Source organism: Schistocerca gregaria, chromosome 2, assembly GCF_023897955.1.
Source record: "Schistocerca gregaria isolate iqSchGreg1 chromosome 2, iqSchGreg1.2, whole genome shotgun sequence".
NCBI classification, from domain to species: domain Eukaryota; kingdom Metazoa; phylum Arthropoda; class Insecta; order Orthoptera; family Acrididae; genus Schistocerca; species Schistocerca gregaria.
This window is the reverse complement of record NC_064921.1, coordinates 101,035,152-101,057,839: the sequence shown is the minus strand read 5'-3', so window position 1 is coordinate 101,057,839 and position 22,688 is coordinate 101,035,152. Positions and strand designations below refer to the sequence as shown.

General features: G+C 42.6%; 1 protein-coding gene across 1 annotated transcript; it reads right to left on the bottom strand.

The window, feature by feature from the left end:
• Window positions 1-877: 877 nt before the first annotated feature.
• LOC126336164 (trypsin-1-like) lies at window positions 878-21,666 on the bottom strand. The gene is made up of 7 exons (XM_049999656.1): window positions 21,609-21,666; window positions 21,420-21,518; window positions 12,359-12,492; window positions 8,235-8,326; window positions 5,526-5,638; window positions 5,139-5,338; window positions 878-1,053 (listed from the first exon to the last, which is right to left on the bottom strand). The coding sequence occupies exons 1-7, from the start codon at window positions 21,655-21,657 to the stop codon at window positions 910-912; spliced, it is 831 nt and encodes a 276-aa protein (XP_049855613.1). The 5' UTR covers window positions 21,658-21,666; the 3' UTR covers window positions 878-909.
• Window positions 21,667-22,688: the final 1,022 nt, after the last annotated feature.

Sequence of the window (22,688 nt, the reverse complement as noted above, 5' to 3'; positions counted from 1 at the left end):
GAATGCACGCAATGCTGCATAACAGCACATAAAGCTTCACTCAGAACTGCAGAAGTCTCTTCTGTTACACCTCCTTTTTACGTAATACTAGTGTCGATCGTCCAAAATCTCATGGTGTTCACATTTGCTACTTGAAGTAAAAATCTGAAACGTAATGATTTTTCTGTTATATAATTACTGAGAAGCCACATCAGCCACTGTAATTTACGACAAGTTAGATAAGTAATTAAAGATAATTGAGCGTCACTTTAGAACATTCTGATAGTTTTCTCTTTTGTGAAACTTAATTTAAACCTAGATTATAGGTGTGATATGGCATAGGTCGTCCTTCGATCCACTGTAGAACTTGGAAACCCATTCAGGGAATATTCGTTCATATTTTTGTTGAACGCAGTTGGTTTTTATCATCCTGTATTAAATCATTTCCTTTTTTCAATAGTACAATTTATAAACGATGTTTTGTGAGTAGAATAAAATTTCCAATAGTAAACTTAACTACATTTTCGACGTTATTTTACCAGCTAACTAAAAATAGGAAAGCCTTGAACCCCTTCCACTAAATTTAGTTAGTATTAAGATTCTTTGACAGGGAGTGCAGTGGAGCTGATGCTGAAATCATTAAGTATTTGGTTATATCTCCGCTAGTCTCACTGAACTCTTCTGAACTCTACACGTCATGTGTGGCCTGGCGTCTCCTTACCAGCACCAGATCCCAGTTTCAAACTAGTCAATTCCCTAAAAAACACGCTCTGAGCGTCGTTGCACGAAAGTGGTAGGGAGACACGACTTAGAACGAACAGACACCACGCAGAATGTTAGATGCTTCCTGTATTTTTGTTACCTTTAGGAAAATCGGATGTATTAAAACAGAACAACAGTTGTTTAAAAAGTGTTTATTGCGAGATCCGGTTACAGGTTTGCGTTGACGAATTCCAGGTGGGCAGAGACGCTGGTGAAGACAGAAGGCGCGCCCCAGATGGCGCAGGGGTTGACTCCCCAGGAGACCAGCCCGATGAGCACGCCGTCCTGCACCAGCGGTCCGCCAGAGTCGCCCTGCAAGCACAGGCACGCGCCGCTGTAGAAAGGTGTGGGCCGAACATCAAGGCTTTCAGCATTAGTATGAGGTCCATATCGGGCCACTGGCAGATCTGAATGCCCCACAAAATAGGATGTTACAATATTGGACCAGCTGTCCAAATAGAGAACATTAACGTCGTCCCTTTCACATTCTGTTATGAGCCGAAAACGCTGTCTGGCACGAGCACACATCTCCGTTTCCTTCATACTGATTATTCAGTAACTGATACTGTTCAAGCCTCCTATATGAGTATACCCTCCCAGGGGAGTTAACAGCACTAAACAACGAAAAAATACAAAGCTACTCTACATAAATCTCAAATCAAAAAACCTTCAACCGTCTAAAGTTGTAGTTTTATTTTATTTGTGCAACCAGTTTCAGCGTTACATTACGCCATCTTCAGGCCCCTTGACCGACGTTTAGGGTGAAACCCACCTCTTGCGCAGTAGAAATAGGGGCAAGCATTCAGTTACGGGTATCCACAGATGTCATCTTAACACAGAGATACCATTGATTATCACTAGCCGAAAAAGCAAGCACTGGTTCCTATTTTGATTGTACAAGACGTCGGTTTCTTCTTACACTTCGATCAGGGAGTTTGAAGATGGAGTGATGTAACGCAGAAACTGGTTGCACAAGTAAAATAAAACTGAAAATTTAGGTGACTGAAGGTGTTTTGATCTGACATTTACACTAAACAGCCGAGGTTCTGTGAACCACTCTGGTGGGCGTTCTACCTTTACAGAGAATCGCAACTCTGTAATCGTATACATGCCCACCAATGGTGTGTACATGTATGGAATTACGTTACCAGGTCTTGTGGGTCCTTCACATTTTTTCTTAGGCAATGTAGTTAAATATTTATAAACTGTGATAAGAGATAAGATCAGTAATCTAACACTGACCCCACTCTCTTATTCTCTTTTGCACTTTCATACAGACGCGTACAGTGCGTAAAACAAGACCAAGAGTAATTACTGAAATCCTTCGTATTAAAATACAGCTAAAATACCACTAAGTCAGCTGAAACAATGATGCAAAGAATTATGCATGGCTATTATTAGTAAAAGAAATTAATGAGGCAAGGTGCGTACAATGTGAGCATAAAAAAATCTGTGCATAAACAGCTGATACAGTCGATTCTAACGAATGAAGCACATCGGTCAATAGGTGGAAGCATTCTACAGCGACCTCCCTTCGGAAAAAATGATTGGATTGTTCGAGCACTGACAAACAGATTGCATTTCTGTGCAGGTGCCAAATTACTTTGCGCGAGGTATACTCTCTTTCTAGTTAGCGGAAATAGAGGACGAATCAAGAAGCAAACAGGCTGCCGTTGTTTTTGTGCAAAATACATTCTGCTGAAGTACGAGTCATGAGAGGGAGAGATTCCTCATTCGACAAATTATAATACTTTTTCTTTCTTCTATAGCCGGAAAAAGAAAATATATGTCTGACTCTTGAGCCTGATTGGTTACAGCTCTTTCCTTTCGTCTAGTTGACGTCACTGTGAAGCAGGATTTTGTGCATGGACGGCGTGCCGAGTGCTTATAGTGGTAAGCCAGATTTTCATGCCATATGCTTATTAGCTTTTCAGAGGCCTCATTTCCTTAATAGGACCGCCAATAGCAAGTGACCAACGGAACTTCGCAGTTTTATTTATGAGCTGGGAATTTTTAGAGATACGTTCCTAGAAAGTCTTCAAACGAGTGAATATTCTACGAAGCCTACTATTGTTAATATGGAATGATAAAGATATCGGTCAGCTAGACACTGACAATTGTTCAATTCGGAGATGTGTCATACTCAGCTGCTGCTAACTAGCAAGCTGTTTATCTACTCTGATATCAGATTCATTATAAATATTGCACCATGTGACTAGTCATTCATGCATCTATGAACGTCATGGTGATCCTTATCAAATATCCAAAAGTCGTGGTCCATCTGCCTTCCCTTTCAACGTCTAAAATTCCTCTATCCATGTTGTACGTCAAGTCGGAGCCCAGCAGTATCTTTGTCTGTGTACCTCTGATATGTTTCACGTTGTTTTCTTTCCCTTCATTCCTGTATTTTTTGTATCGTGTATCGTTGTTAATGTTTTCGGCGTCGCTTCCCTCTATGGAATGCGAGGCACATTATTCGTCAGAGTATTCAGGCAGCGCGTACCTTATTGAACAGCACATCCACTAGTCCACCGACTGTACAATCGCCGCTAGTGTTCCAAGGTATGAAAGTAGCACTGCCATGCTATCCTATTCCTATTTCCATTGAGACCACTCTACAGTATTTTCCACCGGCTTTTATCCGTGCTTTCATATACTCCGGGCGCCTAGACTGAAACATGTTTTTCCTTCTTTATTCTTGTATTCACTGTCACCGTTCAACTCGTATTAATAGAAAACCACTAAAAACCATATTAAATATGTTAAAAGTGGACAAAATTGCGGTTTGTTCGTGAGTTGAGCATGGGAAACTACTAGATTAAGCTTGTTAAATTCTTTTCTGGTGAGACTTGAATTGACTGAGGAAAGAAACAATATGTACAAGGAAGGGATAGTGAGCAGAGATGTATGGTCCTGGAAACTCAGGTACTGCAATACTATGAAATAATGGACGAAGGACTGGAGCAACGACTGGTATACTGAGATATTTTAAGGCACAAACGGTTTCATCCTTGAAGATGAACTAGGTGTTGGATCGATCGGAAAATATACCGCTTCATACGCGTTTCTCAGCTGAATTAATATAATGATATGTTGAAATACTATTCTTAACAGTCATCAGATGAATAATACGGCTTCAAAAGTTGGAACACCTGCATCGGGTATATTTAATCCTGATGATGATGACGTCCCATACTCCTTCACAGAGCGTAGGGGACGATACAGGAGACCCGCACCGAAGTACTAGACAAGGTCATAGCGGAAGTGGTTTGCCATTGCCTTTCTCCGACCGTGCCAGCCGGAGTGGCCGTACTTTTCTAGGCGCTACAGTCTGGAACCGAGCGACCGCTACGGTCGCAGGTTCGAATCGTGACTCGGGCATGGATGCGTGTGATGTCCTTAGGTTAGTTAGGTGTAATTAGCTCTAAGTTCTAGGCGACTGATGACCTCAGAAGTTGAGTCGCATAGTGCTCAGAGACATTTGAACTATCTGAACCTCCGACCGTTATGGGGATGAATGATGATGATGGGGACGACACAACACCCAGTCATCTCGAGGCAGGTGAAAATCCCTGACCCCGCCGGGAATCAAACCCGGGGCCCCGTATTCGGTTAGCGAAAACGCTACCGCGAGACCACGACGTGCGAAGCAATAGATGGTTCGTTTTGGATGTATGGAGGTATGCTAAAGATGGTCCCACATCTCCAAAGATTTCCTCATATATCTTTCCATAGAGACTAGTGTAAACTTAGTAATCGACGCGATACCAACAGCAGTGTGACTTCATTTGAGAGTGCACTGATTATCACATTTCTTTCCTGACGTGCGAAACCGTAAATTCTTCCTCACATAGTTCTTGTTTTATCCTTATAAATACCCTCCGCCTTCATTTTCTGTGGCATTATACGTAGACGAACACCTATATAGGAATAGGGGCTTGTAGTGTTATTCAGTACTAAATTTACAATCTTAATCACTTCTAATCATCCTGTATTTACACGAGTATCAGGAGACTGAATGATTAGATCCCTATAAACCGCGTCTAATCCGTTCCTTGCAATTGTGTTTAGTTTGTCGGATGCCTGCGCCAACGAGCAGAAAACTAGTCTCACGGGGGAAAAATGGTTCAAATGGCTCTGAGCACTATGGGACAACATCTATGGTCATCAGTCCCCTAGATCTTAGAACTACTTAAACCTAACTAACCTAAGGACAACACACAGACCCCAGCCATCACGAGGCAGAGAAAATCCCTGACCCCGCCGGAAATCGAACCGGGAACCCAGGTGCGGGAAGCAAGAACGCACCATGAGATGCGGGCAGTCTCACAGGGGGGCCACACTGAAATTGGGTACTGTTGTCGTTAGATATCACGTTTCTTGGGAGACATAGTTACGTTGCAAGTGGATGTTCCATCGTAGACAGGGCCCGTGCAAATCATGGTGTCGGTGAGGGGGTTGGAGCCCATCTGCAGCTCGTCGACGAGTTTGCTGCACGTTTTGTGATCGATGATCGTAACATCGAGCGTTTGCAGGACGTTCGGTGTCGTGGCGAATCTCGTGCGACCCCAGCCAGACACCACAGCAGGTGAACCACCTGCGGAAACAGGAAGTATCTGTTAAACTTTGTTGAGTGAGCACTGTTTCAGGTTTACTGACCAACTCCCAACTTAGGAAGACATTACATTCAGAGCTCCGACTTTAAGTTACTTCCACGTAGAAACTATGCCCCTACAACATAGAATAAAGTTAGAAATTCAGTGTCACATCAGAATGGAACTTACCGACGGGAGTGAATCCAGCGCCGACCAGAGGAATAATCCGAACGTAAGAGTTGAGCGTGAAGGCGGACTTGAGCTTGAAGACGGCTATGTCGTGAGGTGCCACAACGCCGCCTCTGTGGAAAATGAAATTTACTGATCAGCGCTTAATATTATCTTTGCAATGCTACAGACGCGTTTCTGCATCAACATTTAAAGTGTCATTATAAGCAAAGTCCGTGCAACGTGAACAATTAGTTTATATTGTTCCACACTGCCGTTCGGTATCGGCATTTCCAGTATTGTCAAGTGCACCTTTCATATTCTAAGGCTGCTGTATCTATCTTTGCCAAGTTATTAGGTAACCTGTGAGACAGTCGTTGAGCATTGAAGTGTTTACAACCAGAAGTTTTTCATTCAAGAACTTGTGCATTTTTGTGATGAATATGAAGTATAAGATTATTGTATACAATAAGTAAAATAAGACAAATGCGATTAAGCAAAGAATATTAATTATAAAAGCAGATGAAAAGCTTGTAATAAGGAGTTTTCGAGGAAGTAGCATTCCGATTAAGAATGGCTCCAGCGGTTGACGTTTGCCAGTCGTATGTGACGTTTAATAATCGGCAGTTGTCATGTATGACATTTAGGGATTGTCTTGGTCTTCATGCGGAGCAGTCCAGAATGTCGCTGTCCACAGAGAAGGAGGTAATTTGACAACACTGACGAGTGGGTGTACCGAGTGGAAGCTGTGAATTACTGAGTATAAACATTGCAGGCAGTGTTACCTATATGAAAAGCGCCATATTTCAGCCGCCAAGAGCTATTTAGAAATAAGTCTTTACACAAAAGGGGTTTCGACAGTATTGATTTTCAGATCATAATCAGGTAACTGAAGTTACAAATAACAGCGTACGTGGCAAAACGAGAACTGTGGCATCAGATGAAATGAAAAACTTTCTGAGCTAACTGGTAATCGCAGTCTACATATTGCAATCGAGTTCCACCTTTTCGTGTGGAGAGAATCTACATACTTGTTCGTCATCCGAGGTGTATAACGTTAATGATTTTATTTCATAACGATGTTCTAATTCATTTGCATTTGACAAAGAAGCAAGTCTCAAAATCGATCGATAATGCATATTTGCATTAAAATATTTATTTCAACTGAACATCCTTTGCAGAAATGATATCGTCGTTTTTGGACGCTGAAGGGCAGTGGAGTTTTTGAAACTTGACTGCTGATACATGTTACTCGCTCTTACATTTCTTTCTGTATTTCGTTAACATCAGTACTATAGACAGCATTTCTGATGATTGAAGCATAAGACGAGTGACAAATTCTGTAACATCGATCATCCTATGAAGTTATCTCCTGTAATGAAATAGCTGCCAAATGTTTGTTGCAGTCATAATCATATATTGAAGCCGTTACCCAAAAAATGATCATAGAAAGATTTTTTTTCTTGTGATAAGGTCTTATGGGACGAAACTGCTGAGGTCATCGGTCGCAAAGCCTACACACTACTTAATCTAACTTAAACTAAATTACGCTGTGGACATCACACACATCCAAGCCCGAGGGAGGACACGAACTTCCGAAGGGGAGGGGGGAGAGGGGAGCCGCTCGAACTGTGTCAAGGCTTCTTAGACCGCGTGGCTACTCCTAGTGGCTAGAAAGATTGAGAACGTCAAATTTTATAATACAGTCACCATGGATACCGTTCGAAATAAACCTTCAAATTTAACAAGTAGTTCACGTATTTGTACTTGCGAACGAAACATCCAGAACATTGGGACAAAATGTTACAGTTTTCAGTTTTGGAAATCATTTCAGAAATTTTTACATCTTATTTAGGTAGTGCACAGGAGATTCAAATCAGGATTTTTGGAAAGTAATTTAAAAGTCACTCCTTCAATTACGAAACCACAACGCTCAGCGGTATCCAGTTGCAGTCTTCCAGAAACGATACGTCAGAAATTGTCTTAAAGCTAGAGAAGGCAGTGTGCCGTCTAATATACAGGGTGTTTCACAATTAACAATACATGCTCCCATGAATACAGAGGTGAGAATGAGCTCACACCTATGTGCTCTACGTGAGCTCACGGCCTGAACAGTATTTCGAATACTCATCGTTGGGTTTTCTCAGACTCGAGGAAGGACACCGATTTCAAAATAGAAACTGCGGTGCATCCGTGGAGCACCGCCGTCTACCGTGTAAGTGAAGAATGTACCAACTTCAAGCAGCAAAACGTTACGTTTCGCCATTCCCCTCGCAAGAACCTTCATCTAATTACCCCCTCTATGATCTCTAGCAGACTGTAAGAGAAATTGTTGAATACACGGTGTCGTTATGAAAGATCAAATTCAGTGTTATATTACTCTAATTTGTCTTTCATCTGAGTTCCCGTCACGAACAATGTGATTTGACATAAGTATTAATAATATCTGGACACATATTTACGTAAACAAATTCATGTTTAACTTGTATAGTTTTGCAGAAAATCCATATGGTCTGAAGAATATTTGAACGCTACGAATACCCAATAAAACTCCTGTGCCATTTATGATGAACTCTATTGTCAATTTTCTTAAGGGAAAATAGCAGTGAATAAAAAATGATGATGTAATCCACACATGTGACCACAATGATCGTGTTTAATGACAGGGAAACCATTATAGTGAGTGAACACGGATAAAATATTCCTGACTAAAAAAAGTGCGGTACTCACCCAGGATACCTCTTGTCGGCGATCTGCTGTGATACGTAGATCTCCTGTTCAGTCCCCTCATTTTTGCTGAAGTCATGCTCACCAGCCACTGCCTTTAAAGGAAAATAAGTCGCTCTATTACTAAATTCAAATTTTTGGCAGTGGTATAGTTTTTTATGATAGTCATATGTTGCTATTGATCAGACAAAAAGGAAATTAAATAATCTGTAAGGATAATTTTGTGGCAAAAACCGACATAAATTACCATTAGATTAAAACATGCAAAGCAATATTTCGCTCTCAAATTGCATGTTTTAGGCGGGTGTTCTTGTTCTCTGCCAGTTTCCGTTGAAATAATGGCGAATTTGTGGTGGTACATCATGGAATATCCCCGGTTTAGCACGTATTGTTTCAGAAAGTTTCGATGGAAAGTTAAAGGTAGCCTTCAAAATAACGTCTGTAACGGAGAGCTGTAACAGAATTTTTGTACAACAATATACTGGTAGCCAAGATCGCAGGATTTCTTTTTATTCCATGATTATCGGTTTCGGAGAAACTAAAGCCGCCGTCATCAGTTCTTAGGACACATATAGGTTACAACATCAAGACAAACAATGGTGTTATTAACAGGTGCCTATAACACGCAGGCCTTACAAAATTGTCGTAAATAGCGCATAGGCGCCCAAGAGTGATGACATTATAAACGTTAAAAGTCTCCATCACATACAAACGCAACCTAGGTGATGGAGACATTTAACGTTTATAATGTCATTACTCTTGGGCGTCTATGCGCTACTTACGACAATTTTTTAAGGCCTGTGTGTTATAGGCAACTATTAATATCACCATTGTTTTCCTTGATCTTGTAATCTGGTTGTGTCCTAAGATTCGAGGATGGCGTTTTTACTTTCGCCGAAACCGGTAATCATGGATTAAAAAGAATTCCTTCGACCTTGGCTACCAGTTTATTGTTTTACACGCATCTAGATCGCTCCCACATGAGTACAATATGCTCCCTACAAAAAAGTATTTGAATTTCTTTTGGCGGAAAAGCAGAGCATCGCAAATACTCATAGGAGTTTGCATAATGTCTAAGGAGACATTCTACTAAAAAAAAAAAAAAAACTAAGTGAGTCGTTCGGAGAGGCGTCTATCGTCATCGCAACGTGGTCCAGCAATCCTGTCCGACCTCCTGAAAGCCGGCTGTGACTCCTGCAATGGCGGGACACTCTCATCCGAGGTGACAGATGGAGCGCAGTCAAACACGTCGCTGCACAACTAGACGCCTCTGTTAGTACTGCTGACACACTCCTCCACCAGTCGGAGAACTCAAAGGAGAGTGCCCGCAGGGTTCCTTCCCTTCTAACAGAAACCGTTAAAATAAATAAAGGACCATCTGTGTAGAATTGCTTGCGCGTTACGAGGCTGATGGTGACAATTTTTTTGTCGAACTTCATCACAGATGATGAAGCATGGATTCATCTTTTCGAACCGGAACCAAAGGAGCAATTCATGAAGTGGTGCAACACCGTGTCTCCACCGAAGATAATGTGAAAAATTTGCCCTAAATCGGCAAAGACCAGCCTAAGGTCTTCGCAGGCTGTAAACAGGTTATTCTGTTTGACGGCCTCGCCCTCATTGCAACGATTACTTCTTGAAACGTATTGCGCTTCCATCACGAAACTGAAGAGAGGATTTCAGCGTGTTCAAAAATGGCTCTGAGCACTATGGGACTTAACATCTATGGTCATCAGTCCCCTAGAACTTAGAACTACTTAAACCTAACTAACCAAAAGACATCACACAACACCCAGTCACCACGAGACAGAGAAAATCCCTGACCCCGCCGGGAATCGAACCCGGGAACCCGGGCGCGGGAAGCGAGAACGCTACCGCAGGACCACGAGCTGCGGACTCAGCGTGCTCGTCACCACAAAAATGCAAGCTAAACTTTCCTTCTCCGTGAAAAGGCATCACAAAAGTCCGGGGATCCGAAAGGACTTCAAAACCTCCATTACACTGTTCTTCCACATCCATTCCATAGCCTGGATCTCGCACCTTCCGACTTCCATCTGCGTGGCCCAATGTAGGATGCACTCCGCGGGAAGCAGCACGTGGGTGATGGGGAGGTTATTAATGCACCAAGAGGCTGGGTCCGACACCGAGCATTAGAGTGGTATTATGCGGGCTTATTGGCCGTAGCAGTAAATTGGCCTAAGGCCGTGGCATTGAATGGAGATTATGTTAAAAAATTGGGGTTTGGAGCCAAGAAGAATGGTGAAAAATATGGTGTGTTGCAAGCATGAAAAAAATCAACCTGCTGTCAGAAAACACTTGTCCCATTAGCTATTGAACGCCTCTAGTAAATTAGAAACTTCCGATCCCAAGGGATTATAGTAATTAAATAAACACAAATTAGGCAGAATCTCGCAGAAGAAGCCATTATTCTTTTATGTAAAGAATGATCCACGTTACTAACCTCTACCCTAAAGCGTTCCAACGGGATCACTCTTCCTTGAAAAGCAGTAATGTGTTGTTTTGTTGCTTTACCAATATAATAAAACACTCTGCATAATGTATGTTGAAGTACAACAGCCTTGTGCACCTCTCGTTGGAATGAAAAATAATGGGAGAAAAAATATCTTTACAGCAGTGTAACAAATAATACGAAGTACTAGCTGAAAATGGACCGTTTCGCTAGGTCAACTTGGTCCACTTGTTGTCCGAGTTGGACAAAAATGCGGAATTATATCAGTAAATACAGTCTTGACAACTTATTTTTTTTGCCGCATCCTCTTTCCCCTATTCTTTAATTTTTGTGACTTCATTCTTTGTAGCGCGTTTCTTCTGAAAAGTAATGTATCCGAATTTTTTATGTGAAAACTTTTAAGGCTTTCTAAATAAAACAAACGTTAACATTCTGCGTCTTTATTCTTCATGTATAGACTTCTTAATGTAGTCTCCCTGGCGGCGAAACCATTTTTCCCAACTAGTGAGCCGGCCACGGTGGCCGAGCGGTTCTAGGCGTTTCAGTCCGGAACCACACGACTGCTACAGTCACATGTTCGAATCCTGCCTCGGGCATGGATGTGTGTGATGTCCTTAGGTTTGTTAGGTTTAAGTAGTTCTCAGTTCTAGGGGACTGATGACCTCACATGTTAAGTCCCATAGTGCTCAGAGCATATTGAACCATTTGAACCAACGAGAGAGTGTGTGACTGTATTGACAGGGCAACAACCTCGCCTCTGCTAGCACTGCTTGAACACTGTTAAAGTGAAGTCCTCAAAGGTATTCTTTAAGTTTTGGAAACAGTTGAAAATCGGATGGGATCGACTCGCAACTATATGGAGTATTGTGAATGTTGCAGGGCTCGTATGCGGTCTGGGATTGTCACGCTGAAGAAAAGAGTGCTTCACGCTTGGCTCTTCTCAATCACTGACATAGTTACTTTACACACCTCCACGTTAGACGCTACAATGTGGAGCTCTCTAACAGCGGAGGACTGAAAATAAGCATAAATGGTGAATATAAATTTATAATGTAAATAACCTTAAAGAGTTTAAGAATTTTTCACATAAAAAGTTTGCAGTCATTACTTTTCAGCACGCTCTGGCACATAGATTTTCTGATTAATGTTGATTTGATTTTTCTGTATCTTTTACAAGTTCTAAGTATTACTTGCTGGGAGTTGCATTTGCTCTACTTTATTGAAGACCACAATGATATTTACCTCCTGAACACTCAATTCACCCCCACTTTCGTGTCAAATATAGCAACCCATACTGCCTTTCTAAAATCTGTTGCTTGGAATGAGATTATTAGTATCTTTTTAGCCATTCCAACATTTCGAATACCTCGAAAATCATGTTACGAGAAAACCAAAACAGATATTGCATGTGTATCTACATCTAACGAATGAACATATCGTCTCTCTAAAAATTTTACAAGCGTCACAGAGATTGTAAATCCAGAGTTATAAAATTTACTTATATTTATCTTCTGTAAGTGTTCAATTTATACATGCTGAAGTATAACAAAAACAAATCTTTATTTTGGAAAATGCCCCTATTGTGAAAACATAAATGTTTCAACTCAAGTGTGAACGTTTCGACATACAGTCAGACGACTGGGTGGGAAGTACTCACGATGTAGTGACCGCGCTGCACGACGCAGTGGGCTGCCGTGAGGACGGACGTCGTAGTGATGATGGAGCCGCCGCAGTTGTGCATGCGAGACTTCAGCAGCGCCCACTGCAGGGACACTTGCCACGGGAACTCACCTGTCAACAGGGCAAAGTGGTTACACGCATCATATGCGCCTACATCTCCATCTACGTGTACATCTATGCTGCGCAGATCACCTTGTGGTGCGTAGAGGAGGGTAAATTTTGTACTACTGTTGCTTCCCTCCTTCCCTATCAGGAATGGTGCGAGGAAAAAAGGATCAATTTCTGGTGCGCGTCCGTAAGAGCCACATGAACTCGAGTCTCTCCAGTTTTATCTTTACAACCCTTACGTGTCATATGTGTAGGAGACAGATATTTCTTATTTCTTTACACTACTGGCCATTAAAACTGCTACATCAAGAATATATGCAGATGATACACGAGTATTCATTGGACCAATATATCATACTAGAACTGACATGTGATTACATTTTCACGCAATTTCGGTGCGTAGATCCTGAGCAGTCAGTACCCAGAACAACCACCTCTGGCCGTAATAACGGCCTTGTTACGCCTGGGCATTGAGTCAAACCGAGCTTGGATGGCGTGTACGGGTACAGCTGCCCATGCAGCTTCAACACGATACCACAGTTCATCAAGATTAGTGACTGGCATATTGTGTCGTGCCAGTTGCTCGGCCACCATTGACCAGACGTTTTCAGTTGTGAGATCTGGAGAATGTGCTGCCCAGGGCAGCATTCGAACATCTTGTGTATCCAGAAAGGGCCTGTACAGGACCTGCAACATGTGGTCGTGCATTATCCTGCTGAAATGTAGGGTTTCGCAGGGATCGAATGAAGGGTAGAGCCACGGGTCGTAACACATCTGAAATGTAAATTCCACTGTTCAAAGTGCCGTCAATGCAAACAAGAGGTGACCGAGACGTGTAGCCAATGGGACCCCATACCATCACGGCGGGTGATACGCCAGTCTGGCGATGACGAATACACGCTTCGAATGTGCATTCATCGCGATGTCACAGAACATGGAAGCGGCCATCATGATGCTGTACACAGACCCTGGATTCATCCAAAAAAATGACGTTTTGCCATTTGTGCACCCAGGTTCGTCGTTGAGTACACCATCGCAGGCGCTCCTGTCTGTGATGCAGCGTCAAGGGTAACTGCAGCCATGGTCTCCGAACTCATAGTCCATGCTGCTGCAAACGTCATCGAACTGTTCGTGCAGATAGTTGTTGTCTTGCAAACGTCCCCATCTGTTGACTCAGGGATCGAGACGTGGCTGCACGATCCGTTACAGCTATACGGATAAGATGTCTGTCATCTCGACTGCTCGTGATACGAGGCTGTTGGGATCCAGCACGGCGTTCCGTGTTACCCTCCTGAACTCACCGATTCCATATTCTGCTAACAGTCACTGGATTTCGACCAACGCGAGCAGCAATGTGGCAATACGATAAACTGCAATCTCGATAGGCTACAATCCGACCTTTATCAAAGTCGGAAACGTGATGGTACGCATTTCTCCTCCTTACACGAGATATCACAACAACGTTCCACCCGGCAAACAGGCAACGCCGGTCAACTGCTATTTGTGTATGAGAAATCGGTTGCAAACTTTCCTCATGTGAGCACCGGCGCCAACATTGTGTGAATGCTCTGAGAAGCTAATCATTTCCATATCACAGCATCTCGTTCTGTCGGTTAAGTTTCGCTTCTGTAGCACGTTACCTTCGTGGTGTATCAATTTTAAGGGCCATTAGTGTATTTATTGCTTTTTAATCTGACATAATTATGGCGTTTGGGCTCTCTCTTACGTCTTGGTCATTCTTCAGAGATCTCGGAATTGCAGCAGTAAACCATCATACCGTGATCCACTGGTGTAGCGTCTGACACTTTAATAGGATGGGCATCTGCGTGACGCTTATTAAACAATTCTGTGACGAAACGCGTTTGTCTTCTTTGGATGGACTTCACTTCCCTCACCAATCCTGACCAGTAAGTGACCCAGATTGACGTACCATATTCAAGTATCAATCGAATGACAGTTTTCTAAGCTATCTCCTTTGTGAACAGACTACACTAAGAGCGGATTCTTCCAATATGCCATCCTGTATTTTCGTTTCATACCGTTAATTTAACGTGACCGATGCTATTACGGCGTAACCTCAAGCGCCGACACGTTAGTCGGGAACGATAGAGAAGAGATGGCTCTGAGAAGAAGTCAGCCAATCGCACGCTGCCTACAAGACGACAACGGGACAGCAGCGGCCCTTGTGTGAACATAAGCGCCGCGACCGACTGGTGACGGCCCAGTTCAGTAGCAGCTTCAAGAGCCGCGCGGGACTGGCCGAGCGGTCTGTGGGCGCTGCAGTCATGGACTGTGCGGCTGGTACCGGCGGAGGTTCGAGTCCTCCCTCGGGCATGGATGTGTGTGTTTGTCCTTAGGATATTTTGGTTAAATAGTGTGTAAGCTTAGGGACTGATGACCTTAGCAGTTTAGTCCCATAAGATTTCCGACACCGCTGAACAATTTTGAGCAGATTTAACATTAGCAACTTCTCTTGTAATTTTTATGTAGCGCAGATTTGAAATTGTCTATACTGAGGATTGGTTATTTTGTATGTCGCCCTTTGCTTGCGACACGTCTGTGTAATAAAGCTTATTAATACGACTGGTCTGATTGTTTGTATAGCGAACTGAGTATGCAGGCTCCCTGGACGCTACAGATCCATTTTAGAACGCTTATTAGGTATGCTCTAAAGTAAAAAGACAAAAAAAAGTACCACGAAGGAACAATGCGAATGGGTCGAAAATCGTTGAATGTGATGAAAATGTACAGATAAAAAAATGGTTACAATTTCAGAAAAATTGGATGATTTATTCGAGAGAAAACGCTTCACAAACTGAGCAAGTTACCTCTGGCTTATATGCAAGCAGTTATTTTGTGTGGTATTGTTTGAGAGAGTTGTTGGATGCCGTCCTAAGGGATGTCGTGCCACGTACTGCCCAAGTGACGTTTTAGAACGTAAAAATCTGGTGCTAGTTGCAACCCATTAAGCTCCAAGCGTTGTAAACTTGGGAGAGATTCGGCGACCTTGCTGGTAAGTGTAGAGTTTTCCAAGCCCGAAGACAGGAAGCAGAAACTCTCGCCTCGTGCGGATGGGCATTGCTGAAATGAAAGCTTAGTAGGCTTGACATGAAGGGCAGCAAAACTGGGAGTAGAATGCCGTCGACGTACCGCAATGTTTAAAGGATGCCGCAGGCGACAAACAAAGGGATCCTACTATGAAAAGAAATAGCACATCACACCAACAGACCTAGCTGTTGGCTCGTATGGCGGCGACAGTCTGAATTGTACCCCCAGGTCGTCCGGGATACCCCTCAGACACATCTTCGCCTGCCATCGGAGCTCATTTCGAAGAAAGGACTGCCCACGGCTGACAAATTCTACTTCAATTAATGAGATTCTATGCCGAAGACCTGTTTGGAGGCGCCCAAGACAGCGGTTGGATACTTACTTGACTCTCAACCGCCATTACGACCAGACAAACAGGCCTGTTGGTCAGGGTTGCTATTTCTTTTCATAGGAGGACCCTTTGTTGGTCGCCCACGACGTTCTTGCAGCACAGCGGTATGTCGAAGATATTATATGCCCAGTTTTGTTTCTCTTTATGGTAAGCCATCCTAGGCTCACATTTCAACAAGATTACGCCGGCAGCAGACGGGCAGAGTTTCTACTGCTGGTCTCGGTGCTTGCCAAACCCTACCTTCGCCAACAAGGTTGCCGGATCTCTCCCCAATTGAGAACGTTTATAGCATTATTGGCAGGTTCCTCCAAGCAGCTCGGAATTACGGTTATCTGAATCACCAGTTCAACAAAATGTGGCATGATATCCCTCAGGACGACAACCGGCAACTCTGTCAAACAATGACTATCCGAATAACTGCTTCCAAATGGGACATGAGTGAAGGGACAGAAGGGTACCAACGAGTTACTGACTTGCTCAATTTGTGTAGATCTTTCTAAATTTTCTGAAATTGTAACCGTCTGTTCGTCTGTACATGTACATCTACCGATTTTCGTCCCATGCAGATAATTCCTTCGTGCTGCATCGTTCTTTCTGTATTAGAGTGTATTTACTGGGTGTTAATGTTTACTTTGGGTGTTCAGTGATATAATAGCTGGCGTTTCCTCTTATTTATGCGCGATGCATTACATTTACTGATGTCGAGAGTCAACAGCCAATTCCTGCACGAAGCGCCGATCTTCTACAGTTACTGTATTTCACTACACTTTTGTACCGTAGCGAATTATTCGGATCTTCCTACGTTATTCACTAGATTTATGTAGATGGCGGACTGTAATGCTCCAGTGGCGCTCACGGACCGACACCAGATTTTACTGGTACGTTCTGAAGTGTTGAATCTGAAGATTTCAGTACCTGTGCTAGGACCTTTACATTTCCATCATATAGGTGGTCTGACATTCCATACTCTCATAGGAGACGTACATAGCCGTACGTACCATCATTGCTTGCATGCATTACTATGTCTCCTATTTCTGACTTTCACTCGACGTCTTCAGACGTCATCGCTAAAATGAAATAAGTCTGGATATTTTTTTCACTATTTGAACTAATAGATAGTTTTAGCTGTCTGAGACCGTAGGTCTTTTTAACCAAATTACGGGTACCCGGGAGAGGAGCACAAGTGTTTCATATTAAGAATGTAAAGGGTGTCACAGGAGGAGGGATCAATATTCAGGGAAGCAAAAAAGTCTAGAAAAATGGGCTCTAAAAGGCATACCTAAAGAGCTATTAGCACTTCCTCATATTTTATACTGTGAGACAAATTTCTTTTACTGTAATTGTTTTGCCTCCCACATTTTTATAGGTTGCACATGGAGCAAACCAAGACAAAAACGTACAATAATCATGGGTGCCAAAATGCGTACGTTAGGATCTGTAGGCACTTATTAATTTTCGCTATCATGAAACATGTCTAGTCTACTGGGCAAATGTTTATAGCGCTTAAGCAATGCATTTTAGAATCCATGTCTACTTGACAAATTTATCTTGTTTTCATCGACAGTATTCCCTGCAAAAGCATGAAAAGCAAAGAGAATGTAGTAGAAAAGCATTATTTCACAGTACTGAGAAAGAAGAAGTGTGCTTAGCTCGTAAGGTATGTATTTAAGAGCCCATGATTACTGGACATTTTTGCTTCGAATGATTCTTTATGTCATATACCTGAAAATTGACCATTCCTCCTGAGACATTCTGTATAGGAGGAGAGTTGCAGTTCAAGAACCAAGCGAAACCTCATGAAAACTTTTGTCGTAACCGTTTCGGCAGAACCCATCTTTGTTGCTGCATTTTCCTGGATGTATTTCATGTCGAAAAGACATTGCTTATTAAATGCATAAATATAAATTACCTTTATTTGGCCAAATCTGTCACAGCACAGTTTTTCATTGTCCGACAGTCAAAAAGAGTTTACTGGTGCAGATCCATCAAAAAATTCAACATAATTCCAGTGATGAGGTATATGTAAGTTTTTTTTCAGTAAATAAGTGATTAACTTAAAAGGAATTAACTTTAATTTTCAGATTGCAAAGGAATCATTATAAGCGGAACGTAAACTTTAATGGACAATGGCGAGTCAAGAAACCGAAAGCGACCGATCCAAAAGAATGAATGAAGACATTAAGGTAAATCCTTCAGATTCGTAAGTCACTTCATCAAATTATAATGATGCTAAAAGTATCACACTTCACCTGAAGTTCTTGAATGAACCACCTGTATAGGCTTTACTTGTATCGGCTTTGTTATGATGTATGGAACAATACAAATAAGACAGTCTTCCTTAACGCGAGAGAGTGAGTAGATTCATCTTCATAAGACAACTGCGTAAGCTAATTATAATGTTAGAAAAACATGTAATGACGTATAAATAAATAAAAAAATTTGGTAAACAGCTCCCTCACCTCTCTCTAGATTGGAATAACAATTGTGTCTGCGTGATTGTCTGTTGTAGTTTTTCGCCAAATTGAAACGATGATAGTGGTGTCACGTTTCATCTGTTGTTCTTGAAAGAACCACCTCTATAGGCTTCACTTATTTAGACTGTATTAGGGTCTATGGAACCATACATGAAGGTAACGTTTCTCAATGTAAGACAGTGAGGAGATTCGTCTTTTGATAAACAGCTCGCTTGCCTCTTGCTGGGCTGGAATATCAGTGCTTTCAACGGGGTCGTCTGTCGATGTTGTAGTTTTCAGCCCGACGGCTGGTATGATAACAGCACCCACGAATGCCTGTCCTGTGAAAGCCTCGTCTCAGCCTACTATTGAAACGTAAGTATATCTGAGCCTGCTTAGTATAATCAAACCTCAACAGGCACCACGAAGAAATTACCCGAAAGGAACGAAAATCAGTAGAGGTGTTGAACATTTACAAACAAGCAAATGATTAAAATTTCAGAAAAACTGGGTTATTTATTCAGCGTCTAGCGACCCTCAAATAGAGGAAGGCAACTACGCGTTGGTCTATCTCTGGTCCCCATGCAGCATCTACATCTACATCTACATACATACTCCGCAATCGACCATACGGTGCGTGGCGGAGGGTACCTCGTACCACAACTAGAATCTTCTCTGCCTGTTCCACTCCCAAACCGAACGAGTGAAAAATGAATGCGTATATGCCTCAGTACGAGCCCTAATCTCTCTTATCTTTGTGGTCTCTCCGCGAAATATAACTTGGCGGCAGTGAAATTGTTCTCTAAATTTCCTCAGAAGCGATTCTCGAAAATAACGCCTCCTTGCCTCTAGAGACTCCCACCCGAGTTCCTGAAGCATTTCCGTAACACTCGCGTGATGATCAAACGTACCAGTAGCAAATGTAGCAGCCCGCATCTAAATTGCTTCTACGTCCTCCCTCAATCCGACCTGATAGGGATCCCAAACGCTCGAGCAGTACTCAAGAATAGGTCGTATTAGTGTTTTATAAGCGGTCTCCTTTACAGATGAACCATATTTTCCCAAAATTCTACCAATGAACCGAAGACGACTATCCGCCTTCTCCACAACTGCCATTACGTGCTTGTCCCACTTCATATCGCTCTGCAATGTTACGCCCAAATATTTAGTCGACGTGACTGTGTCAAGCACTGCACTACTAATGGAGTATTCAAACATTACGGGATTCTTTTTCCTGTTCATCTGCATTCATTTAGATTTATCTATATTTAGAGTTAGCTGCCATTGTTTACACCAATCACAAATCCTGTCCGAGTCATATGGTATCCTCCTAAGCAGTTATTCGGCTTGTCATTTATTGACACAGTTGTTATATGTCCTCCTGAGAGGTACTGTGCTACATCGAATTCTACTTCAGCGTCAGATCGTCAAACTCGAGAGCTGGTTGGAGATCATTGTTCATAATGCTCCTGACGTTCTCAACGGGGGACAGATGCGGCGACGTTGCTGGCCAAGGTCTACCAGCAGTAGAAACTCTCGCCTTGTACCGGGTGGGCAGTATCTTGTAGAAGTGAAGCCCAGGAAAGCTTGCCATGAAGGGTTGAAAAACGTGCGTAGAATGTTGTTGACCCATCGCTGTACTTCATTGTGTCACGGATGAAAACCAATGTCATCCTGCTATGAAATTAAATGACACCCTGTACCATCAGACTGATACTCCATCGCTGTCTGGAGCGTCATCAGCCATATCTTAGCTGGTCATCGGGGCTCAGTTCGAACGGTCTCACCACTGAAGAAAAATGCTACTACAGTCAATGAGATTCCCGAGCGATGACGTGTCTGTAGTCACCCCAGATACTGTGGGGTTGCCCGTTGCCCGCCATACAGCCTGACAACCCAGCTATGGTGTGGGGTGCCATTACTTTTCATATCAGGGCCCCTTCAGTTGTCACCCACGGCACCCCTAAAGGGAAGCGGAACGTTTACGGTATTCTACGTCCTATGATGTCGTTCATGACAAGCCCTCCCGGTCTTACATTTTATTCTTCTTACCTTCCTCTTTGGCTATCCATTTCACCAGATCTGTCCCCAATTCAGAACATTTGGAGCATTACGAGCAGGATTTTCCAACCAGACAGACATTTTGAAGATTTAACGCTCCAGTTGGTCAGAATTTGGCACGGTGTCCTTCAGGATGATATCCAACAAGTCTATCAGTCTGTCAATCAATGCAGAGCCGAATAACTACACGCATGAGGGGCAGAGGTGGAGCAACGCATTAATGGCTTGCTCAGTTTGTGAAGCTCATTCTCTGAATAAACCCTCTAATTTTTTTCTGAAGTGGGGACGTTTCTATGTATTTGTACATCACACCCCATTAGGATGATTCCTGATCAAAGTGATGCGAAATTGTTACACAGTCCTTGAGAAAACAGGACTATGTGCGAATGAAGAAAATGCAGAATATCTCGTCATAACTGAAAAAATACGATGTGTTCTGAAGCGCGTACATTAAGAGCAATGAACACTAGTTCATCTTCGCTATTACGAAGAACATCTCTTCTGCTGATTGAGTGCTCATAACTCTTAAATTATGCATTTTAGAAACATGTTTACTAGACCTTTTCCCTTCAAGAATAAGAACATAACTATGCACAAAGATCGGAAACGTAGAACAGATATCTGAGGATGGTCCCTTCTTTGACCGAAACTCTCATTTTTATTTCCGTTCAACTGGTCCACCGGGTTCTTAGCTGAGTCTTATGGTATTGCAGTGTCATCCCCGTCCCTCAGTTTTGATATTTCCACGCCTATAAATTGCCATGTATAACACAAGTAGACTGTACAATTCTCATCCAGTTCCTTTCTTCGGCTTCAGCGAAATGCGACGTAAGCAGGATCTAAAGATACAAATTCCACAGAAGAGGTGGCAATTTGCTGATTACAGCTTAATTACTTCGGATCTTTGGAGCTCAATATGGTTCCGACACAGAAAAATATGGTTCCGCGACATTAAACTGTAATATCAAAGTACTGACCTGGGGCAGCATTGTGGCCGCCGTAGATGCGTCCCCTGGCGACAGCGAATCTGCGAGCTGGCCCGCTGTGTGGTAGGCGACGGACTGGCAGCGTCCTTCCTGCAAACACGCAAGCATACTGAAGTAGTCTGAGGTAGGGCAGCCAGAAGGGAGACTAGCAGGACAGGTAGGATAGGCGCGTCCACTCACCCAGCACACAGGCGGCGATGGCCAGCAGCAGAATCGACTGTCTCAGCATCCCGGGGGCTACTCTGACTTGACTGGCAGCCTGGGCCACTATATATAGGACTACAGCTCTCTGGGAGCCTCGGCCGGCCTTTAGAGTCCAACGTCCATTGTCTTCTGATACTTCCGAAAAGTGGTCCTTCACCGTTATCAGTGTCGGAAAGACCGGTTTCCGAACGGCGTCTTAACCCACTTATCGTTAAGGTTACCGGGGTGATCGCTTCTGTGATGTAACTGTACACGGCAGGCCTTTTCCAGGTATTCGGAATTATTGCGTTATCAAAACCGAGTGCTGACCGTATTTAATTTACCATGTGCAAAGAACACAGCGACTTGGGAGTGGAGGCAGTCTTCTGAAAGTGTCCGGAACTGTAAGTAACGAGGAATGTGATAACTGCCATAGACAAAAAATTAACTAAGAGTACATTTTTGTGAAAAACTAAAGTGTTTTGCTCATAAAAAATCTCCTATTGTTGTATAGAGTCCAGGTTCGCCTGTTACTGACGTATAGACTACATGTACCAAAAACACATCGGTTATACTTTTGGACATTTATTTTCTCCGAAAAACAATCACGGAAGTGGAGACACCACGAACTATTATAGAGTCTGTAAAATCATCAAAGAACTATCTATGTATGGATAAAATTATATCTAAATGTTAGCCTACATTCTATTACATTGTATTGTCTAAATAAGTATAAGCAACGGTAGAGTTCACTAGTTCTTTGTCTATTCCAACTCAAATACTTCCGCTAAAGGAACAGCACAATTCGCTGTTACATTCATTAAAATAATATGACATGATATTTTCACAAATTTTTAATTTTGAATATTCATTAGTAATTATAAGAGTTTTTAAAGATTAACATTTGTAAAGAGGCGGAGAAGTGTGTTGAGGTGGAGAAGTGTGTTGGAGGAGAAATTCTTAGGAATATGATGATTTAGATGAATTACACAGGGAAATTATTGGATAAAAGCGTATCTCCGTATACCAAATGGAAGTCCTAAAGGAGGAAAGGCAATTAGCAGAATGTTATAGTTG